At 39.2% G+C, this 14,474-nt stretch overlaps 1 protein-coding gene across 1 annotated transcript; it reads right to left on the bottom strand.

The window, feature by feature from the left end:
• Positions 1-4,603: 4,603 nt before the first annotated feature.
• On the bottom strand, positions 4,604-13,847 carry slc40a1 (solute carrier family 40 member 1). Its single transcript, XM_027168339.2, has 8 exons — positions 13,529-13,847; positions 13,325-13,392; positions 12,750-12,909; positions 12,489-12,604; positions 9,346-9,472; positions 8,358-8,606; positions 7,601-8,245; positions 4,604-6,819 (listed from the first exon to the last, which is right to left on the bottom strand). The coding sequence occupies exons 1-8, from the start codon at positions 13,560-13,562 to the stop codon at positions 6,509-6,511; spliced, it is 1,710 nt and encodes a 569-aa protein (XP_027024140.1). The 5' UTR covers positions 13,563-13,847; the 3' UTR covers positions 4,604-6,508.
• Positions 13,848-14,474: the final 627 nt, after the last annotated feature.

Here is a 14,474-nt window from a genome sequence, read left to right as displayed (position 1 = left end):
GGGTGTTCAGCTGGAAAAGGTGACGTGACATACAGTTAAGTACGGTGACCCATACTCAGAAGTCGTTCTCCGCATTTAACCCATCCAAAGTGAACACACACCCTGAGCAGTGGGCAGCCATTTATGCTGCAGCGCTCGGGGAGCAGTTGGGGGAGGTTCGGTGCCTTGTTCAAGGCACCTCAGTCGTGGCCGGCCCGAGATTCGAACCCACGACCTTAGGGTCAGGAGTCAAACTCTCTAACCATTAGGCCACAACTTCCCTTTTAGCTGAAGGTTGTTGCGGCTGCATTAGTGTGTGCAAGCTGATCAACCTCATGGATGAGGCTCTTGTCTGCAAATCATCAGGAACTTGACAGAAGGGTCTGCAGAGGCACAGTCATTGGTCCAGGTTTAGAATTTGGGTAAGAGCAGTTGGGTAAAGCACAGACCCTTGATGGGGTGCTGGAGCTGAGAGTGCTGGATTCACCAAGCTTCACCTGCTGCTTCCCTTACAGACGTCACAGCCCATATTTTTTCTTTCCCAAGTTGCAGGGTTCTGAGTTTTTGAGACGATCGATCGGCTTTTGAAGCAAGGTGTTACAACACGTGGTTCTAGTGACCTAAAGATCTGAGTAAAGACTAGAGATCTTCACTTGATGTTCAGACAGGAGGGTGAGACCTTATTGGGTCTTGGATCCTTCCTTCTTTCTTAAGTATTACTTTTACACAGAACACATTCAGCCAGTCATTGGTTCCTTGGTAGAGTTTCAAGAAATAATTTTTTTCACACTGTCGTTAAAGTCATGAGCTGAACTCTTGTTGTAATGGATCGTGTCTCCACTTCCTTTTCCTGCTTTAACTGTCCAGGTTTGCATCAACCCGTGTTTTGTCATTGGTGAATTTCCTTTGAGTTCTGATGGGGACACGTTCCTACAAAAGCCGATCTGTTGTCATGGCAACACTTAGCTAATCTACATCAGCGACAGTTTTTCCAGTCCATGCAGTGAACACACACTACAGGGTACAGATTAGCAAATGTCTGCTTGTAGATTGGAAGAGTGACTTAAAGCTAAGGGTCATAGTAGACTGCATTCTTTTACAACAGTGTCGCAGTGGACTGGACTAGATTTTTCTTGGTGGGACACTTAATATAATGCTGTATTTCTTGTGGGGACAGTCGTGGCATAATGGTTAGAGAGTTTGACCCTAAGCCTAACCCTAAAGTTGTGGGTTTAAGTCTCGGGCCGGCAATACCACTACTGAGGTGCCCTTGAGCAAGGCACCGAAAAACCCCCACTGCTCCGGGTGTGTGTTCATGGTGTGTGTGCACTTTGGTTGGGTTAAATGCAGAGAACAAATTCTGAGTTTGGGGTCACCGTACTTAGCCGTATGTTACGTTATGTCACTAATTATTTTGGAAGTTACACGCTTGAGATCTGTGCAAGTACTCCAAGCCATTGAGCTGAGAGAGAGATACTCGGTTCCTACGAAGTCAAAGAGACTCTTTCATGCAGGTTTTTGGTGGGGTGAATGAATTAGCACGGAAGGGGACAATAGATACAAAGCACTGCAGAAGACAAAAAGGAAGCCATCCACAACTTAGCGTTTGGTGTTTAAAACCTAAATTATTAATAATGTTACAATTAATGATGTTATTGTGCTTCATTTTTAATGTTGCCTAAATCTAGCTTTCATTGGTGCCTGTTTCCTTCACAAATGACCCGTCAGTGACCTCAAAGCGCTGACTCATTCTCAACACGTCAATCACTTCAAAGAGTGAACACATTCTCAAATAACACGCCAATCACCACAAAGAGCCACAGAATTCTTGTTCGACTATTCGTACCGATTCCCTATAAGAACTGACTCATTTACAGAATAATCTCTTATCTATTGAGTATCCTCTTAAAAAAATCTTCCTTCTTTATATAACGTATAGACATGTAAATGAGTCTATGATATGGTCTAGTGATCCAGAAACCGTGCAATTGCTGTTGCCATGTTTTTACAAATGACACCTGGAGCTGTCATTATGTTGTGCTCAGCTGTAATTATGTACTTTTAGGACATTTTAGTTTTTTTAGAGACAGCTGGGACTCAAACGTGGTATTACATAAACCGAGTCACTGCTGTGTCGAGTTGTTGGGGGTTTTTTTTTCTCCTTCAGGAGTTCGTCAAGTTCATCTTGAATTAGCTGTGTACTTTGTTCAAGTGGATTTGGAATTAAAGTCACTGCCTGATAGCCAGAGACTTGTGAACCTGTTTGTGAACGAGTCGATTCACGAGTCGTTTTTTTTCTTTTCATTATCTGTTGCTGTAATTATCCAAAAGTTTCCATGGAAACCTCTGTTTATCATCTGAGCTGTTCATTAACATGACTTAATTCTATTTAATAAAAATAAATAAAATAAAAGTAGAAGAAAAGAAAAAGGTCTTTATTCTAGTCAGGGTCCTAGTGTTATTTGATTCGTTTGTGTTAGTCGAATCAGGTAAGTTTACGCTTTGTATACGTTTATGCTTAGATGTAACACTGACATTTATTTTATTAAATAAAACAATCCTACTCTGACTGGACAAATGATCATATACCTGTTAACAATCGGTAATAAGTCGTATGTGAGCCAAATGATTCGAATCTGAGCCAAGTAGAATGACTCATTAACAAAAGCCAGAATTCAAATCACAGATGATTTAAACTCATTTGTTTTACAGACTCTGGCTTTGTGTTCGGTTTGAAAAAAAAAAAGCAAACGGATTTGAGATTAAACAGGTTTCCATCACCAGGAGGATCCACCATTTTATCATAGATTATAAAAAGAAAGTTGCCCTGAGGTTTCTGAAAAAAGACTTTAAGGGTCACATGGTTTCTTGTTGACCTCAAATAAAATAGATTCTTCATGCTGTAACTTCGACTTCCTGTCATCCCTTCATTTTATTTAGCCTAATAAACACCTTTTTATGTGGCTGAGCGGATCATGACGATCACTTTCTCAAGGTCACGTCTTCCAGAAATTTTATAGCAAAAGGTGATTAGTGTCTTTATCTTATCTCTTCCTCGTGTTTATCTCAAGATGTGAATGGACATTGAAATTACAGGATTCAGCAGTTCCTCAGTGGCACATGGCTGTAGATAAAGCAAGGCTTGAAACATAGAGCTGTGGGTTTAAATGTTGATTTCTGGATGTTCTCTGAGATGTGATTGGTTTGTGATGTCTGTCTGATTGGGTGGAATTTGAATGGCTTCTTTAATAAGACCCCTATAAAGTGATTATATTATAATTTCATTCATTCATTCACTCATTCATTCATTCATTCATTCATTCATTCATTTACTACCGCTTATCTGAACTTCTCGGGTCATGGGGCAGGCGTCATCTGGCATCAAAGTAGGATACACCCTGGACGGAGTGCCAACCCATCACAGGGCACACACACACACACACTCTCATTCACTCACACTCTCACACACTACGGACAATTTTCCAGAGATGCCAATCAACCTACCATGCATGTCTTTGGACCGGGGGAGGAAACCGGAGTACCCGGAGGAAACCCCCGAGGCACGGGGAGAACATGCAAACTCCACACACACAAGGCGGAGGCGGGAATCGGACCCCCAACCCTGGAGGTGTGAGGCGAACGTGCTAACTAAGCCACCACTGAGCCACCGTGCCCCCCCTTATATTATAATTTATAAGACACAAATGGGAATAGTTTAGACCTTTTATCCCTGACTTCCTTTAATATGTGGCAAACATTTTACTATATTTGTTGTAGTATATTTTGACTATATCTTCTATGGTTCGCAAGTCAAACCATGGAACCGGGATAGAATACGCTGTTTACAAAAAATGTTTACAAAACGTACATGTTTAAATGAATGGGAATAGTTTCAAACAAAGAAGCGTGTGGGAAGGAAAACAGTGATGAGTGATTGGTTATTGTGAACAATGGTAATTAGTGATCAGTTTCTTGAGAGGTTTGCCAGAAATTGGCGATTGGTTTGTTGGGAACTATCGTAATCAGTTATTAATGAGCCGTTTTTTGGGAACGATAACGATTAGTGAGTCGTTTGAGAGGATTATTGATCGATTTGTAAATAACAACGGATCAGTGGATCGGTCTGTTGGGAGCCAGTGATGATTATGTCTGTGGTAAAATTGCAATGTTACTATGTTGGCCACTCACCAATCCCAGCTATTTTCTAGTTTGGATGGGTGGTGGTGGTCTGTGTGTGGCTGAGGAGGTGGTGGTCTGTGTGTGTGTGTGTGTGTGTGTGTGTGTGTGTGTGTGTTATATACTTACAAATTAAGTCATGCTTCTACATATACTTCAAAAGTCTAAGAATCGCTAATTCTAGAAGTTAAAGTGAAACACACAACATATCAATGTGGGAACATTCTGTAGAATCGTCATTAGCGCTGTAAACAGAGAACATTGTGCGCTTTCACTCTCCGTGTCGTTTGAATGTTTTGGCTTGTTTCTCAGTGAGAGAGGCCACTCTGAATGAATGAGAGCAGGAATGTGACCCTGCACAACGAGTGGTGAGTGCAAGCCAGGACACTTTTGTGAGATCAGCTCTTTAGTTTTTGAGTGCTTGCAGAAAACACACGGCTGCTGTGTGTGGAGAAAAAAAAACGTCTTTATTGCAAATTTTTAAACCATACACGTGAAACATACAACTCCTGAGCTGTTTGCAGTTCCTCCATCTGAGTGGAGCGTCACCGCATCACACGTCTGTCGAGCTCGTGTCTCGTACGGCGTGTTACAGAGATGTTTCATTATAACACTATAACATAAGGATTAAAGCAGGAAAGCTGACAGACCTTTCAATAGAACACAACACTAGAATATATATATATATGTATGCGAGTGTGTGTGTATGTGTGTGTGTGTGTGTGTGTGTGTGTATATATATACTTACACACAAACACCAAAAATTTTACAGATGTACAAAAAAGACTCGTATATCAAAGACAATACATCATTTCTTTGTCACAAACATTCAGTAAAGTAGTAAATAGCTAAATAGCCAAGTTTGAGTTTGAGGTAAAAGACCTGAAGCAAGAATCTTAACATTTAACAGTTGTCCGGTTCTGTTGCTGGATATGTGCTCATGTTAGTTGGGGCAAAAAAAAAAAAAAAAGAATCAACTTCTTGTTAGAACACCTGCGTGTGCAGACAGAGACCAGCTGCCCTTCATTTCCTTCGACGCTGACTCAGCGTTCAGCTGAAGAACACCCTCGATGTCCTCTACAGCTGACCTGCTTCTCTCAAACCTTCTTTATGACACAAAAACGCAGAGGAAGTTTCTGCAGTCTGCACTTTCTGGTTTGGCAGGATGTTCGACACGTCCCTCCAAACCCATGCTGAAAGATTAAATACGCCGTGTTTACTTTGTACTCGAAGCAAGACCGATGTATTCAGGGCTGAGGATGGTGGTTTGGTTTTCTTCTTCTTTTTCACCTTGTACAATTTCTCTTTTCTTTCTTTTTTTTTTTTTATTATTAAAGCTGGATCTGTGCAGCTGGAACCCTGCTATGGCAGGAAATTGTGCAAAATGTTAAATGGACCTGAATGTGCATTGACGCGCTAAATAAGCCTTAATCACTTAAAGTGCTTGTGTTTGAAAAATCTTGGGGTAGAAGGAAAAAAAAAGAAAATAAGGAAAGAATAAAAGTTTGCACGACTGAAATCAAAGGCTGTTGATTTGAACATGCAGAATAACTCAAAGAGCCAACTTCTTAAAATAACCCCCCGATAGGTTGCCATGTGCGACAAAAAAAGAAAAATAGCTGTTTTAACGTATCGACTATATTATCGACTATAATATATTGCAGGTTAATGCATTGCTCATGTTTTTTGATTAAAATATATATATAAAAAAAAAAAAAAAAAAACCTCAAGGTGGCATCAGCTTACAAAGCAGAAAAGGCTATTTATTATATGATATTATGCTGTATTGTACTGTACTAGAATCTATTCACAGAACACCTGGAATGTATATAAAGGCAGACGGATGTTTTCCCCTCACTCACCCTGATGTGGTTGTCAATTCCACCTTGGATTTTAAGAGAGTAAAAAATAATAAAACTGCGCGAGCGAGTGCAAGGCTTTTGCAGTAACACATTAGCACCACCACGGCTGACATAGTGACTATGGATCAGACGCAAGTCAGACAACGATCTTGATCTTGTGTATTCCTGAATGCGACCCCTGAACTGCGAGAATAAAAAAAACAGCAAACGAAGCGCTAGGTAACGATACGGCTGAAACGGTACTGAATAAAGCATGCAGTAGCAAAGCGGGAATAAATACAGGTCACATGCAGCACGATAAAAGGGAAATAACGAGCGATGGCATTTTTACGCGTGGGTTTTTTTTCCTTTGTGTCTTGGAGCGTCTCGGAGGCGAATGGACACGTTGTCGAGAGTACGACTTATCTTAGCAGTGTTTCTGAGCAATAATGAAAATTAAAAAAACACCCACATCCTCGTAGCATGGATAAGAAAGTGTCTTTCTGAACGGCTTACACGGAAGGAAGTGAGGGTGTGTCTATATCCGTTTTCTGCTCGGGCGAACAACAGAGGAACAGCCGAGCCCCGAGGTTCCTGAAGGCGTATCTGAAGTACATTATGTGCCCCATGGCGACAAAGGACACGGAGATGATGACGAGCAGGCCGAAAGCTTCGGGGTTGGGCGCCAGGATCACCATGATGAAGTGCAGCAGGTCCAAGAGGTAGTTCATGGAGTTCTGGACGCCGTTAATGACCCCTCGCTCCTCCTCGGCAACGTTCTCCTGGATGAGCTGGGTCACGGTCAAGTCGAAAGACCAAAGACCTGAAAGAGAACCAAGTCACCTGATGAGATCCAGCTTTTTTTCTTCTTCTCCTTTTACTGCCACATAAGCACAAATGACGATTGGCCTCAAAGGTTGACTTTACAGCTCTTGTGTCACTCTGACATTTGACTACTGTTTCCAATAAGCGAGTAATTAAGAGAATCGGAATCGTTTCTATAGTAACGGCTTAATCGAAGCGAGGTGATTGATGGTCGCTGCACAAATGAAGGTCTATACGGTGAAGTGTTTCTGTATGGAGATGTTTATCGTCGAGGAAAGAAGTCTCCAGTGTCTGCGCTTTGTAACACTGTTCGTCTCATATTATAACATAAAGTACAGCTGATTGCAAAACTTTATACCCCCCCCCCCCCCCATTATTTTCTTTCTATTTTAAACAGGGCAAACATAAAGAAGAAAAATTTACTTTTTACGTTTGAGCCACATGCACCAAATTCAGATATGTTGTAGACGCTGGTCTGAAGTTTGTTACTATTACTTTTCTAAGCGATCTGAATACCGGTACTTCCGGTACCGGGTCTCAAAGTGGCCTTTTTTCCCATAGACTCCCATTATAAACTTTGGAGGTCAGCAAGCTTTCGAACTCTCTACACCAAACTGGGCCAGCTCCTTTAGGGTGATACTCTGAACAAAGGTTTAAATCGGTGTACCGACTGGCCTTTCGGTTGTCCAATAATTAATAATTAATGCCAATATTTTAACGGTGCAGTGAACTTGTGATAATGAAAGGTCATTTGTTAAACAAAACACAACACAACTTACCCACTCTAGCAGCAATAACTCCAGCGAAAAGAAGACTGACAGACAGATAAGACTCGATGTACGGGACTTCTTCAGCCTGCATGGTGGAAATGTTGAGCATCTCCTGGGGTTTGGCGGTGATCAAGCTGGCCATGGTGGGAGCCTCAGGCAGCGGCACGTTGTCCCCGAGGAGGTGGCTTATCATGCTCTGGAAGGGAGAGACGCTCAGGTCAAAGGGACTGCCGGGGACAAAAACAGACACGACGCAGAGCATGAGGCAGGACAGCTGAGCAATGCCGGCAAAGAACCCGGTCCGGATGAGGCCGCACTTCTTGCGCACCCAAGTAAAGGCCACGGTGCCGCAGATACCCGAAACAGCCGAGGCTCCCATTAGCATGCTGAGGATGGAGCCATTCAGGCCCTGTGTGTAAGCGTAACCCGTGGTGATGCAGTCGAAGCCCAGGACGGTCATGTACAGAAAGGCTAGCGACATGCCAGCGAAAAAGATGGACTGGTTGTAGTAGGCGACCCAGCCATCACGGAAAGTGCGCAGGGGTTCAGACATCTGATAGCAGCAGGTCTGCTTCTCCTTTGTCTCGGACTTCACCACAGATCCCTCGTTCATCAGCTGTGAACCCTCAGCCAGGCCTTCACCGTTCTCCAGTTCTGAGAGAAGGTCATAAATGAATGAATAGCAGTCGAAGGAAACAGATGTGAGGTTCCTCTAAAAATGATAAAACATGACAAAAAACATATATTTCTTTTAAAAAAGTTTCACCTCCTTGAACATTGAGCTGCTTCAACTGCTGGTTTTCAGAGTCTTTCTGTCCTGCCTTGATGGCTAGCGCTGGAGTTTTCTGGTACACCTTCCACAGCAGGAAGTACTCCAGACACATTGAGCAGAGGTTCCAGCCTGAGATGAAACCACAGCCCATGAAATGGGAACCGAACGCCATGATCTGGCCCACCAGCATCGGGGCCAGGATGTTGGTCAGCTGGTCGATGATTCTCACCGTGGCGTTCATATCTAGAACAGAAAGTTCAACAAGCAACAACAAAAAAAAAACAAAACTCATCACTCATTTCTCACTCAAAGAAATGCTGTTATAAGAAACTTATTAACAGGATTTAAGCTTTGAATCCAATAAACGCAGCGATATATTATTATCATACAATAAGATTTTATGACCCTTATTTCCTCTGGTGAATGAAATTTCCGATCGTTCCAATATGCGATCGTTAATTCAGAATGTCCTGTTATTTAATCCCATATCTGCGTGACTGTGCTGGAAGAAACCGAATAAATCAGCAGGATTTCATCCAAGTGTTTTACTACAGCGGGTTTATGGCACTCAAAGAAAGTGATTAACATGCTGCAAACAAACTTGGAAGTGTAATTAACTAGAGATTTTATAAAGTCCTTGCATAAAGTTGCATAAGATGATGGTGGTGGTGGTGGTCATAATGATGATGATGTCGGTGATGCAATTATATTCTGGAATTATTAACCCTTTAAAGTCCTTTGTTTATCATAAAACACTTGGTTTCTTGGTAACATACACCGAATTTCCGGGAGAGAGGAAAGAAAGAAAGTCTTGTGATGAAACGACTGTTTATAGCTGCTATAAGCGAGAACACTTGTTAACTATAAACAGATTTTTTTTTTTACAGAAAATGTATGACGTTCTTATTCTTGTAACTGAAACACTGAGTTGTGTTGTGTATCATCGGTAACATCGCGTATAGGATCGGCGTTGTGTTCTGACCTGCCAGGCTGCTGCGGTCATCTCCAGCCACCACCACCACCCAGTCCCTCTGAATGGTGATGGACATGGCCGTGCTGGCCAGGTTCGCAATGTTGGCGATGGTGATAACCATAATGTAGCAAAACGTCTGTAACGACAACAACAAACCTGTGACATATCCGTACACATCGACTGCAACCAACATGTATTAAATGTTAACTTTTAAAATGAAACATATTTATGAATTCCACGCCAAGCTGGAGTTTAATATGGCGACAAAAAGATCTGTGAAGCCACAAAAACAGCTTGTTTGGCCAATAAATCCCTGAATCAACACAAATGATGAACATATATTAATTTGGTGCCCTCAAAACAAGTTAAAGATTAAAGATCTATTAAAGATTAGTTCTACTACTCCTCCAATACCTCTTACTAACATTAATAATACTATTCCTGCTAGACTACCGCTACTAATATGACTTTTACTATTACTACTATTAATAATGTAACTACTACTCTTATTTCTACTAATCAGAGTCAGGTTTATTGGCCAAGTATATTTTGCACACACAAGGAATTTGGTGACCCTCAAAAGTACAGACTAAATAACTAACGACAGTAAAAGCTAATTAAATAGTGACACATTTCATTTACAGACAATGCTACGGTGTATAGATTAAATAAAGACCTCAATATACATAGTGTGTGCAGGTCAGCAATGTATATAAAACAAGAGAGTACATTACAGTTTTATGACTATTATACATCTAATACTCTTTCTACTGTACCACTACTGCTAATACCCAAATTATAACTACTGCTATTATTTACTACTTCTATCTTTACTAGTAAAAATGTAACCAGTACTCCAACTACTAGAACTACCACTACTAATACTGTTGCTAGTAATTAATAATAATAATACTATTCTTGCCACTGTTACTACTATTATTGCTCGATCTAATAATAGCAATACCATTACAACAAACTACTACAACTGTAATACTATATCTAATACTACCTACTATTAATACAATTAATATTAATACTGCTGCTACTTCAACTACATTTACTTCTACTAATAACAGTACTATTACTAGCAACACTCTTGCTGATATTAATAATAATAATACTGTTAAAACCCCTACTGTTACCACCACTGCTACCACTACTACAATACTAACGCTTGCTCCACTAATATAAAAACATTCATTTCTACTAACAATAATGTTACAGTACTACAATTAGTAATACTAGTACCGCTACTATTATTTTTGCTAACAATATTACCAGTACTACTAACACAACTACAACTACCTTTACTTTGACAAATAAAGCTTTAAACAATTATTAACGCTAGAACTTATAATACTGTTACAACCAACTATCACAACTGCTACTAACACTATCTACTATTATATATTAACTTTTATCTTGATATATTACTTTTTATAATGGTTATATATTATATTAATACTAATATCGCGACAACTATCACTTCTAATAAGAACAATACTATTACAACCACTGTTATTACTCATTAGTTCTAATCATACTAGTTATTTGTCTTCTACTAATACTAACGGTAGTAGGAACAATAGTTTTATACCTTGAACCAAAATATTGGCACTCCCCTATTTCTTATGTAACATAAATCCACTACTACTGATAGGATACTACATTATGTTAGTCCTTCATGAGCCTATTTACGTTCAGAAATGAGCTTGTGTTTTTTTTTAGTTTTTTTTTTAGCTGTGTTACCAGGTAACAGCTGTGCAAAAAAGGGTCTTGTGCTAATAACAGGGCAACAACACGCCTCGTTTGCACAGGACAGTTTTCTGCTGACACAGTATCGTGTTTGTCGTCAACTTCAGCTTTAACCTTTCAACTTCCAGAACATTCCTCACATACATAGAAACAATATTCTTTTTAATATAAACAACTGATTAACAAGCCAAGGATAGAGGGAGTAAAGAAAATTTGCTGGAATTAACACTAGCAAATCCTTTACGTAAAGATAAGGTATCGGTATCCCAGCATACCTTGCGATCCTTATCCATTTCCAGGCAAATGACAGCTGCTATTTGCCCTTTCACCTATAAGCTTCACTAAAAGATCTTTTTTTGCAGTCAATTCAACTCCAGTGCAGTTTAAAAGAAAGGAACTTTCTAAACTTGAATAGTTAGTTTTCATGCTAAATTTTAACGTCACCTGTATCTTGAAAAGGGTAAATATATATAATATATATAATGGCTTCTATCATGGGTTTATATATATGTATATATATAAAATAAAATGCACTATACAAAAAAATCTTTATGACTTTACACGCATAACTTTAGATTTTGGCGATGCTTAAATATTAACAAATCGTGAAATTTAGGCTTAATAAACAATCAGTAAACAATTTTTATTCTGTTAATTCTTATTTCTTTTATTATTCGTTAATTCCTTTATCATTAATTATGTTTACCTTCTGCTCTGTGTTTATGTTCTGTAAAGCTGCTTTGAGACAATGTCTATTGTAAAAAGCGCTATACAAATAAACTTGAATTGAATTGAAAGTAATCAAGATATTTAACATGGGTGTTTATTGATGTTTGTTTAAATGATGAATAAATTCACCTGCACTGACTTGGTTCAATTCATGACCAAAGGTTTATATAAACACAAAAATGTAAGAAATCGTAGCTAAAACATGCTAAAATCCGGATAATTGTTGCAAAATTGAAACTGTAGCAAAATTAATCTGTTGCAACATATTTAGTTCAAAACTGTTAAAACCTCAAGATACTGTAACTACAAAAATATCAAAAACCCCAAAACTGGAGTTTAAAACAACTAAACACTATACAAACTATACCTAAAAAAGTACTGTAATGTACTCAATTTTAAATTGTAAAATCTAAAGATTTGTAGCTAGAAACTACTAAAACCAAAACAAACTGTAGTTGTAGGTAAAAAATAAGAAAGTAGCTAATAATTGTTCAAACCTCCAAACCTGTAGCTAAAAGTGTACGTTTTTTAACTCAGTAACTAAAATAAAAACAAGCAAAAATAATTATGCATGTACTATTTTAACTGGTACTAATTCTGCATAAGCTGCATATGGAGAGGTTTACACCAACTATGACACTTTAGCCCACAATTAATCAGGCACTCACCAGCAGCCATCCATTATAGAGGTGTGTGAGCTGGTCTTTAAAGTTGAAAACCAGCATCAGCAGGATACCGCACAAGATAACTGAACTGTTCTGGACGAGCAGAGACGTCTGGGCCACTGAAAACAAACATGAATCAACACCGTAACACCATACGCTTACTGCAGGATCAGATATTAGATATTATACGCTGCTTATTGTTCCAGAGGACGAGTGTGAGTGTATGCACGTGAACACCGAGCAGTAAACAGGGAGAACTTTTACCTTTGAGCCGAGCGTTTTTGTCCACCCAGTCTCCAATGATGGCTCCGAGCAGCAGCACTGATCCAGCCACCACCAGGCCGTACACGGCGGTCAGGAGCAAACTGTTTCCGTACAACTCGACCAGAAACACAGCCACTGCAAAGTTCCACATGCGATCTCCCTGAGAGACAAATCAACAACGATCTCAGCTCATAAAACTACCAGAGAAGCAGAAAAATTATCATGGAATGCTATTTTTACATCTCCATTAGTGGTTCATACATGAATTTTTCTAATTTATACTGCAGTCGCAAATGATTTATTGGCACATTTCCAATTAAAGGTTTATAAAAAGAATAACATCTATATATACGATTACTGACATTAACAACAACAACAAAAAAACATGTTCAGCATTTTATTTTACCTGAATATAAAAAAATGCATTTCTTATAATAGCAATAACTAATCAGAAATAGTTACAACATATTGTTACAACAAATAATTACAACATATTCGTTTAGAATTATCACTGAACCCTTTTATAACCTATTATTATTATGTATTTAATTCAGTTAAGGCTACAGCAGACTCACCCAGGTTGATAAAGCATGTCCAACATAGATCAGAAATTTCGCAGATGTGAAAAAGTCACGCATAGAATCTGCAAAGAAAAAAAAACATAATTCGAATTTAAATAGAATTTTTTATAATAAAAATTCTACACATTTCTACACATTAGAATTGAGTGTATTTTACACTGTGTTGTTTTGTTATGCATCTTATTTTAACTCACTTACCACAACAGCCCTTTTTATTACTTGAGCTTTCCATGTTTCACTCTGTATATTTGGTGCAATAATAGAATTAAAATCGAAATATAATAATATTCCTGGTCAAAGTCGAGCGATTTCCTGAAAAACACACGAACTGCACGGCAAATCGCACGGATGTTACTCCTCTGTCCTCTCCTTTCCAAACTTAGCTATCACTGTAGCTGAAGTCGGAAAGAAATAAAAACCTTTTCGAGGTTTTATTACCGAGAATAAGGTGAATTAAAGAATCCACCGAGAACGCGCCTCGCGAACTGTTTACCTCTCTTGCGCGCCTCCGAAGCGCTTTATGAACGCGCAATTTGCAGAGCGTTGACACGTGACTCAGCTGTAGCCAATCACAAAGCGAGCTCTACTTTGTGCTTTGTTTATCACCTCTTCTTTCAGAGAGGAAAAACAAAACCTGCTTTGTCATTGTCTTGTTTCTTACCAAAGTGCACACAATTTGTGCACATTTATAAACCCTTTATAAACCCTTTGTCGGTGTGTTGATGAACATATGAGTGTTTTGAATGTAATGAAATAAAAAACATGGGATAGTTTTGTTTTGATGCACTATTTTAACACGGATAGTGTATTTATGGCTCCAGACTTATTATACTTTCTCAGATGTGATTAAATCATGTTGCACTGCATATCCATTACCTAATACGATATTATTTGTATACTGTTTGGGGGTCAAGTAATCGTTCTTACTCGACGGACTCAAGAAGCTACTGAATTTGACACGAATTGCTGTGATCTTGATACCGTTCCATAAATCCTACAAATATTCAGCTATCGTATTAATGAGACCCTTAGACGGACACGCAGATCGACGGATGCACGGACAAGCTAAAGACATCCGACTGAAAATCCAGTAATGCAGCTCAGCCACTGCGGCGACTTCAGCTGCCGCAGATACACACGGCAA

Source organism: Tachysurus fulvidraco, chromosome 6 (assembly GCF_022655615.1).
Source record: "Tachysurus fulvidraco isolate hzauxx_2018 chromosome 6, HZAU_PFXX_2.0, whole genome shotgun sequence".
Taxonomy (NCBI): Eukaryota; Metazoa; Chordata; class Actinopteri; order Siluriformes; family Bagridae; genus Tachysurus; species Tachysurus fulvidraco.
This window is presented reverse-complemented; position numbering and strand designations above follow the sequence as displayed.

Coding starts and splice junctions, on each gene's coding strand:
- slc40a1 (XM_027168339.2), bottom strand. CDS start 13,562: ATGGAAAGCTCAAGTAATAAAAAGGGCTGTTGTG. Junction 9,473..12,488: donor TCTATAATGGATGGCTGCTG/GTGAGTGCCTGA, acceptor TTGTCGTTACAG/ACGTTTTGCTACATTATGGT. Junction 8,246..8,357: donor GCAGCTCAATGTTCAAGGAG/GTGAAACTTTTT, acceptor ACCTTCTCTCAG/AACTGGAGAACGGTGAAGGC.